Source organism: Tupaia chinensis, unplaced genomic scaffold (assembly GCF_000334495.1).
Source record: "Tupaia chinensis unplaced genomic scaffold, TupChi_1.0 Scaffold000178_1, whole genome shotgun sequence".
In the NCBI taxonomy this organism is placed as follows: Eukaryota; Metazoa; Chordata; class Mammalia; order Scandentia; family Tupaiidae; genus Tupaia; species Tupaia belangeri.
Genome location: NW_006159653.1, coordinates 2,217,200 through 2,227,002, shown reverse-complemented (window position 1 = coordinate 2,227,002; position 9,803 = coordinate 2,217,200). Strand labels below are relative to the sequence as shown.

Sequence of the window (9,803 nt, the reverse complement as noted above, 5' to 3'; positions counted from 1 at the left end):
CGCGTGCACCATCGCGGCTCCGTGCACCAGCGTGGCTCCCGTGCACCATCGCGGCTCCGTGCACCAGCGTGGCGCCATGCACCAGCGCGGCTCCCGTGCACCAGTGTGGCTCCGTGCACCAGCGCGGTTCCCGTGCACCATCGCGGCTCCCGTGCACCAGCGTGGCTCCGTGCCTGCAGTGGGACACGCAAGTCCTGCTCTCCCTCTGTCTGTGCTTTTCTTCTCTTTCTTGCTGTAGGTCAATGTGCTCCCTGTGCTGAGGGTGACCAGAACTCCCTTTGTCGAGTGCCACTGAAGGCACGTCCTTCCAGGCAGGGATTTCCGTTTGGAAAAGCCATCACGTCACATTGCGGTACGACTGTTTATTGGACCACCAGAAAAGAAAGATGCCTGTGGCAACCAGGAAGTTTGAAGATCTCTCAGTGTCTGAAATGGATCTGCAGAAACGTCTTAAGCATTGTCAGGGTGCAAAGCTGGAGCCGAAATGTGATACTGAAACCCGTAGCGGAAAGTGTCCAGCAGCCGCGTTTGGAGGCCAAACCGGGTACCGACAGGCAAGGGTGCCCCAGACCCGGCTTGGCTGGCCTCGCCCACACCGCAGGTGCGGGACCTGACTGCACGGGCTTCACAGCGTTACATCTTCTAGGTGGTTGGGGGTTTGCGTAGACACCTCCCAAATTGTATCCACAGTCTTACAGACGCCCACGTACTCTCCCAGCTCGGCGAGAGTAACTGGTCTGGCCCTTCTGTGCTCACCCAGGAGAACTCGGAGGACTAAATGCCGTGAGTGCTGAGGGCCGGGGCTGACTGTCCCCACACGAACGACTATACTCTGTGTTGTGTTCTGAAAATTTGCCCTGGAGTTGGAAGGTGCTGCTGGCTTTCTGGAGGAGTGGGCCATGCAGAACCAGAGTGGAATCTGCTTGGCTTCCTGGGGGTAGGGACTGATTTGTTGATTGTGATTTTTTAGAGGCTTTGGCTATAGGCTGCATGTGCTCACCAGAGAGAGAAAGAGACAGAGACAGTGAGAGGGAACATGAGAAATCACCCCCCCAGGGAGGATGGCCACGCCACAATCCTTTCACCTCGGTTCTCCTGGGACCTTGGGTACACACACCCATGCACCCTGATTGATTTTCAAGCCATTGGGTCTGGGACTTGAACTGTGGTCAGTCATGTGGGAGTCTAGCAACGTAACCACTATGCCTCTTGCTGGACCCTTACTTTTATGTATTATTATTATTGTTATCATTATTATTTTTAAATTTGACAAGAAAAAGGGAGGGAAAGTGGGAAAGCAAGCCACCAGGTCTGGGACTTGAACTGCAGTTGGCCATGTGTGAGTCCAGCACATTAATCACCATGCCACCTGCTGGCCCCTACTGGTGAGCTTTTGGAAGCTTCTTCTGTATGATATCAAGACGCCTGCTTCCTTGCGTGCGTCTCCGTCTGCTCGCTCGTATCTGCCTCTTCCTATTTACATGCGTGCCTCACAGAAAGCAGGTAGTTGAGTCATGCTTTCTGACCTACTTGACAGACTGCTTTTAATTGGACAGTTTATCCATTGATATTTGCGTTTTTTATATAGCTGACTTAAGTCTACCATTGGCTTTTTGTTTCTCTCTTCCTTCTTTTTTTAAAAAGAATTATTTAATTTAACTTCATTTATTAATTACTATTATTATTATTATTAATTTGACCAGAGATAGACAAAGAAAGAGAGAGAAAGTGAGAAAGCAAGCCACCCAGTCTGGGACTCAAACCCCAGTTGGCCACATGGGAGTCCAATGCCCTTAACCATCATGCCACCTGCTGGCCCCTCTCTCTTTCTCTTTTATTTGCCTTCTTTTGGGTTAAGCAAGCCATCAGGTTCGGGACTCGAACTGTGGTCGGCCATGTGGGAGTGTCCAGCACCTTAACCACCACACCACCTGCTGGTCCCCTAGACTTGATTTCTTTTAGATTTTCTTTCTAAAGATGAAAGGAGAGGTTTGGAGAGGTTTTTGCTATAGGGCGTGTGTGCTCAGTAGAAAGACAAAGAGAGACAGAGAGACAGAGAGCGGGAAATCACCCCCAGGGGGAAAAGCCACGCTCCTCTCAGGATCTTGGGCATGTATGCACACGTGCCGGGCGTGAGTTTAAGCCGCCGGATCTGGGACTTGAACCATGGTCAACTACATGGGAGTCCAGCTACATAGCCGTTATGCCAACTGCTGGTCTCCAGATTTTGTACTTTATAAAAAAGAATTATTTAAATTATTTGATCATTATTGACATTGTTTTTAAATTTGCTACAGGGCATATGTGCTCACCAGAGAGAGACAGAAAGAAAGACGGGGAGAAGTGAGAAAGCAAGCTGCCAGATCCAGGACTTGAACCATGGTCGGCCAGGTGGAGTCCAGTGCCCCAACCACCACCCTACCTGTTGGCCCCAGACTTTGTACTTTTCAGTTCCAGAACTTCCATTAAGTTCTTTTCCATTGTTCCAGTAAGGTATCTCTCTCTGTTTAGTCATCACACTCTTGTCTATTTTCAAACCGTCAGTATATATTAATTTAATTCCCGTTTTAAAAGCCTTTACCTGTTAATTCCAGCATTTGGGTCATTTTAAGATTTGTTTCTGTTTCTGCTTTTCCCTTGTAAGTGTCGGGATCTTGGGTACGCACGCACACGTGCCCAGCCTAAGTTTAAACCACTGGGTCTGGGACTTGAATGGCAGTCAACTACATGCGAGTCCAGCGAAACAGCCATTATGCCAACTGCTGGTCCCCAAAGGTCCCTTTAAAACTATATTACAGGGGACTGGCAGGTGGCATGGTGGGGGGTGCTGGATTCCCACATGGCTGACCGTGGTTCAAGTCTTGACCCTGGCAGCTTGCTTTCTCACTTTCCCTCTCTATTTCTCTCTCTCTCTCTGTTCCTCTCTGCTTAAATTTAAATAAATAAATAAGGTTAAATGCAATAATTCTTTTTTAAAAAATTACAGAATTTCACTTTAACCTGACGGTAATTAGGAGCCACTGAGGGCTAAGGGAGGGAGCTGACATGATTAGAATCTTGTATTTGAGGGACTAGCTGTTGAAGCGATGGCTATGTCCTGGACTCCCATGTAGTCAACTATGGTTCGTGTCCCGGACCCGGTGGCTTAAACTCACGCCGGGCGCGTGTGCGTGCGTGCCCAAGATCCCGAGAGGAGAATGGAGGAGAAGAGACTGTGGCATGACTACCCCCCTGGGGGTGATTTCTCGCTTTCTGTCTCTCTGTCTCTCTCTGTGTTTCTGGTGAGCACACGCGCCCTTATAACTAAAACCTCTCCAAAAAAAAAAGAAGAAAAGAATCTTGTATTCGAATGAATGTCCTGGCTCTGGCTGGCTGGGATGTGCTGTCTTTCCAAAAAATGCCAAAGACCTGGGAGTCCAGCCCCCCCCACCCCCGCCCCGAGTGCGCTTGCTAAGCATTTGGACAGGACACTCAGCACATTCACACGAGCACTGGCTCCCTGGGGGCCATACCTGCCCATGTCCTCCTTGGGAAGTATAAACGTCAGCTCCTCTCCAGTGTTGGACTCCAACCTTGCGCTCGGTATGTGCCGGTAAATCAGATGAGAGGTCCCATCTGTGTCACAGTGAGGCTTTTTCAACAGAGTCATGTAGTACCCTGCGCCTGGAGCACCGTTTAAAAGACCGTCAGACCGCTCTGCTCTATGCTTCTCCTGGGTCACATTTATTTACCTTCTGTAGCTTCGAATGGGACAGCTCCAGCAGAAAGACAAGTGGGGGCCCCTTGTGGCCACACTCAAGCCGCAGTGAATTTGCCTAGGAAGCTCTGGGGTCCCGAGTCTTGCCTTCTTCCCCATAACTGGGAGGAGAAAAGGCTGCAGAGCTGCCCGAGGGCAACAACCTCGGAAGTGAAAGTAACTTGGGGAGGAAAAGCTGGTAGGCCGAGGCCTTGCATGTTAAGGGACAGAACAAAAATGCCTCTACGGTAATTAAATGTCTCCGTGTTGGCATGCCTGCCAGTGCTACGCTGGCCATCTACTCCGCCAACACACGTGTCCCGAGGGCCTGCCAAGTGCCGGGCGCTGTTCTAGATACCGAGGACCAGTATCAAACACGGGACCAGAGTCAAACCCCGTATGTGCCCAGGGCTTCCGCCAACACAGGGGCGGCGCTGAGCCAGGCAAACACGTAAAACTTACACCACGTTAGTGGCTCCCACTAGGAGAAGAAATAGGGGAGGGGACAGGGAGGCTAAGGGGGCGTGTGACGCAGGAGCACCTCGGAGTGCATTCAGCCTTTGTGCTCACACTGCTGGGCTTCACAGAAGAAACCTGAGCCTTAGGCAGGGACGGGGAGGCCTGTTGAGAACTGTCTTTGCTTCCCTGAGAAGGCACGACCAGAGGACGCCGCTGGCTGGAGCCATCCTCCAGCAGAGACCCGACCTGCCCGACCCCCGCCTCCCTCGCCCTTTCTCAGTCCACAGCCCTTCGGAGCCCTAGGGGAACCCTCTTTCACTCCCAGGCCAGGGGTGCCAGAAGGCACACGTGCTCAGAGGTTGGGAGAGCACCCCCAATGGGGCTGTTTCTCCACCTCCGCAGGTCTGGGGCCGCAGTGCGGTCTTCAATCCACCTGGCTGTCCTGGGGGTCTGGCTCCCCGTTCACAGGACTTAACGTGTGGCCTGCTGGCTGGCCCCGGGAGGAAAGGTGTTTTAAACAGGGTGATGAGGGAAGCCCTCACTGAGAGCCCGATGCCTGCACAGACAGTGGGAGCGACGACCTGCGGGAGGACAGAAGGCGCCGTCTGCATGGCCTGCAGGGAAGGACACGAGGGAGCCCTGTGTCTGCATGGCCCGGTGGGACAGAGTGCAGGGGCCAGGCCAGGCCAGCCCTACAGCCCAGTCCAAGGACACACGCTTACCCTGAGTGGGAGGGGGTATCCTTGGAGGTTCTGAGCACTGTCAAAATCACACAGTGATTTTGGGGACAGAACGAGGAGGGGCCAGAACAGAGGCCAGGAGACGGCTGGGCTTATCACACACAATGATCCAGTTGGAGGCGAGGGCGGCCTGGACCCAGGTACTACAAAGTGGTCAGAGTGGGAAGATACGGACCCAACCCAGAGACATTAGTTTCTTAAAAAATTCATTTATTTATTCCCTAGTGAGAGAGACAGAGAGAGGAAAAGAGGCAGAGATACACCACCCCTGGCAAGGTCCCAGGGCTGCCATTCTACTATTCAGCCTCAGCCAGCCAAGACCAGGGACGCACATGTGCAGTGTCCTCGGAGAAGCTGGCCGCCGGCCGCCCCCACTCACCGTACTTCTGCTTGAGGAACAGCGACGAGCCACAGCACTGCAGCTCCCCCTTGGCCATGATGGCGATGCGGTCCCCCAGCAGGTTGGCCTCGTCCATGAAGTGGGTGGTCAGCAGGATGGTGTGGCCGCTTTTCTGCTGCTGCAGAAGGTCCCAGATGGCCCTCCTGGAGATGGCATCCATGCCCGAGGTGGGCTCATCCAGCAGCAACACCTGGGGCAGAGGAGCAGCGTCAGGGCGGCAGAGCCGCGGACCAGGCGCAGGCAGCCACGCTGTGAGGCTCGGTTGAGAGGCCTGCAGAGCCGGCTCGAGGGCTGCGGGCAACACCTGGGGCAGAGGAGCAGCGTCAGGGTGGCAGAGCCGCGGACCAGGCGCAGGTGGCCACGCGGGCCCCATGCACCTCGAGCTCTGTGAACGTGCAGCGGTACTGCCACGCCAATCTGCCTTTCCAGGGTGCCCAGGCCACGGCCGAAGGGCCAGCAGTCAGCGTGGGCCAAAGAGGAGCTTTAGCCCTACGCTCTGGGCCCTGCGGCCCCTTACCTTGGAGCCCGCGATGAGGGCGATGCCGATGGACAGCTTGCGCTTCATGCCCCCGCTCAGGAACAGGCTCCAGCAGTCCTGCTTGTCCTCCAGGCCCAGGGTGTGCAGCATCCTCTCCACCTCTTCCAGGCTCTGCTGCTGTGGCAAGCCTTTCATCTGCAAGGAGAGGGAACAGCAGGGATGAAGCAGGGGCTCCATCTGACCAACATGGCTTGTATGTACATAAAATGGACACAAGACAGAGGTGAGAGGAACTGCCTCTTCCGGGAAAGGGCTGGATGAGTGGCTCCCGCATACTGAACCGTGCAGGTGAATATGAAACTCAGCGCATCCAGCAGCGTGCTGAAGTGATTATACGGCATGCCAAGTGGGATTTATCCCAGGAGCGCAAGGGTGGTTCAACATATGAAACATCGGACTGTTTCTAATAAAGGGTGCAGCTGCTCTTTGTCCCTGGCTGCTGGCAGGGGCCCTTGAGATCCCTGGAATGCTAGGGAGAGGAAAGTCTCTGTTCCTGGTAACTGACACCTTGGGCCATACTCTGGATGGGATGGAACTGGCCATACCAGAAAGACAAACCGTCTGCTTGGACGGTCGAGGCTTTGAGCCACTGATGCCAGCGCGACCTCTCGACCTCCGGGAGGAGGGAGTCCTCCTGAGGGAAGGGACGCTGGGGACTGAGTCAATCCCACGGCCAGGTTCCGCTCATCCATGCCTACAGGATGTGACCCCAGTAAAACTCTGGGCCCTGCACGCTCAGGTGAGCTTCCGTGATAGACATCGACATTCTGAGGGTGACACACCTTCAGGGCACGAGGGCACATCTGGGGCTTTCCTAGACATTGTCCCATGTGTCTCTTCCTTTGTCTAGTCCTCAGTTGTGCGCTCCGTAACAAAACCGACAGTACGCACAGACTTGTCCTGGGCACTGTCGGCCATGCTAGTGACCTAGCGGACCTAGGGAGTCGTGGGAAGCCTGAATTGCAGCCGTCCCTCGGAGTGCTTTGTGTGGGAACTCCTAAGCTTCCGGGTTTCTGAAGTGGAAGTCTCACAGAGGCCAGCAGGTGACATGGTGGTTGAGGGCGCTAGAATCCCACATGGCCAACTGCAGTTCGAGTCCAGGACCTGGCAGCTTGCTTTGTCCCTCTCCCTCTCTCTCATTCTGTCTCTCTCTGGTCAAATTAAAAATAAATAAATAAAGTTAAATAAAAAATAATTCTTAAAAAAAAAAGACCCTCTCAGGTTGTACTGTCTCCCCATTCCCAAGAATGAACATAGAGGAAACAATTCCCTGGGACCCTCCAACTCACTTGAGCGTAGAAAGAAAGGTGTTCTGCTACTGTGAAATGGTCGAACAAGATGTCGTGCTGGGGGCACCAGCCCATGCTCTTCCTGATCTTAGCCATGTCTTCTGAGATCTCGTGCCCGTCGATATAGGCCTGCCCACTGGAAGGGCGGATAAGACCTAGAACGAGGCCAGACACACGCTGAGGTCACCTTCCGCCAGCACATACAGCCCTCCGCCGCCGCTGCGCCTCTCCCGTCCTCACCCTTCCACCCGAGTCGGCCACGCCCACGCAGGACGTGACGTACCGTGGGAGCGTAGGAGGGCGTGTGGGGAGCAGAGGGCAGGGCTGTCTTTCCCACTTTTGAGGAATTCCAATCTGAGTGAGTGAGTAAAATTTACACAGGGACTTGTAAAGCAAAGTACATTACGATAAGAGTTTAATAATACCTTGGATCCCTAGTAAATAGGTTAAAGAGCAAAAGATCTTGGGAATCTGAGTTTTGAATCGAGATGATCGAAAGCAAGGCTCGTGACGTACTTATCTCTGATTCCCAATAAATATCTGTTCAATAAATGGCGGACTGCACTCACTGACCAATGTATGACACTGTAAAATTCTGCCGTCTGCCCACCTGGATACCATCTTTGTTTTAATTCTCATTTTCCTCCTCTAAGTATATTCTTTAGATTGGAAAAAGGCAAGACATTCTTATTGCAACAAGGTTAGAAAAAGGAATAACAAAGAAAGCCAGTTACACACGACCCACCGTTAAAATATTGCTGCTGTTAACATTTTGCTATGTGGTCATATGTATTGTTTCTGTATAACCAACCCGCACACTGATTTCTATCCATTTATTTATTTATGTTTGCCTCTGTCTGACCCTCTGCCCTCTCCCGCCCTCTCCTCTCACTATCTCTGGTGTCTACAGTTGTCTCCCATTCCTTTCACACATTGATTTTCTAAGGAATCTTTTATTTAATTTTATTTATTATTTGTATTATTTTTTAATTTGCCGTAGGGCACATGTGCTCACCAGAGAGAGAGGAAGTGAGAAAGCAAATCACCAGGTCCAGGACTCAAACCGCAGTTGGCCACGTGGGAGTCCAGGGCCTCAACCACCATGCCACCCACTGCCTCCCTCCCCGATTACTTTGAACAGAAATGGGAAAAATACAAATTCTAGTTTGTGTAATTTTTTTTTTTACTTGTGCTCACTTAAGAGAGGGAAAATAGAGGGGGAAAGCATCCCCGGGGGCGGTCCCGTCAGTCCCTTCTCCCTCCTCCATCCTGTTAGGATCTGGGGCACTCACGCATATATGCCCAGCATGTTTCTCAAGCCACCGAGACAGACTGTGCCACTGGCCACATGGAATGCAGCTCCCTAAGCAACATGCCTGGGGCTGGCCCTGTTTTTTTGGTCTCCAGAGGGTGTGTGCACTAGCCAAAGAGAGACAGAGACAGAGAGCGGGAGAAAGCACCCTTCAATGGGAGGTGCTCAGGCTGCAATCCCTTTTTCACTCCTTCCTCCCGTCAAGATTTCGAGCACACACTGACCTGCATCCAGCATATTTTCAAGCCACTGGGGCCAGGATTTGAGCCCTGGTTGGCCATGTGGGATCTGGCTCCTTAACCAGTAGGCTAGGGGCCAGCCCAAAATTCTGGTTTTTTAACTAGGTTTTTTCATATAGCAATATATTGAGACCTGTTGTCCACATCGATAGATCATACCTTTTAACTTTTTTTTAGGTTTTTACCATGGGGTGTGTGTACTTACTAGGGAAAGTTTTTTTTAGAGACAGACAAATAGATACAGAGAGAGAGAAAGTGAGAGATCACCTCCCAGGGGGATGGCCACACTGTAAGCCCTCTTCCTCCATTCTCCTCTTGGGATTTTGGGCACATGCACACATACGCCCAGCACTGGCTTCAAGCCACTGGGGCTGGGACTCACACCACAGTCGTCCAGGTGGGAGTTCAGTGCCTGAACCACCACACCACCTGCTGGCCCAGTTCTACAACTTTTTTTTTAAAGAGAGGTTTCTGCTATAGGGTGCTGGCACTTGCCAGGGAGACAGAAAGCTGGAAATCACCCCCAGGGGAGTGGCCACACCGCAGTCTCTTCTCCATTCTCCTCTCGGGATCTTGGGCAAGTACACACATATGCTCGGCATGAGTTTTAAGCTGCCGGGTCTGGGACTCAAACCACAATCAACTATGATCAATTAAGTAGGAGTCCAGAAATGGAGCCCTCACACTGTCTGCTGGTCCTGCTCTATACTGTTTTTAAGAGCTAAAAAGATTTTATCAACACTAATGCGTCCTCTGTATTTCCTGGCCCACTGATCAGATATTTAGGTTATTTGCAATTTCTCATAGGTATAGACAGAATATCACTTTGCATATTTCTGTAATATTCCTCACTCTAAGTCAGTGTACATGATGTGCAGGTCGAGAGGGGAGTAAGACCGTCAAGGCTTCGCTACTGCTCCTCACTGGCCAGCGGGCTTGGAGCTGTCATTCCGGCCGAGGTTAAGACTGGGGGGAAAGGGAAGGAGGCGGCAGGATTCTATCGAAAGGGCAGCCAGCGTTTTACGTGAAGTTACAGTAACGGAAACTGAACAGAACAGCTTATGGGACAGCTAGAAAGCCACATCCTCTA

General features: G+C 52.2%; 1 protein-coding gene across 1 annotated transcript in view; it reads right to left on the bottom strand.

The window, feature by feature from the left end:
• Positions 1-9,803, bottom strand: part of LOC102487641 (ATP-binding cassette sub-family A member 17-like) — a 105,360-nt gene that overhangs the window by 44,993 nt on the left and 50,564 nt on the right. Inside the window, 4 exon segments of the mRNA XM_027771011.1 lie at positions 3,513-3,663; positions 5,315-5,525; positions 5,853-6,008; positions 7,163-7,317. Of these exon segments, the coding sequence (XP_027626812.1) occupies positions 3,513-3,663; positions 5,315-5,525; positions 5,853-6,008; positions 7,163-7,317 (673 nt within the window).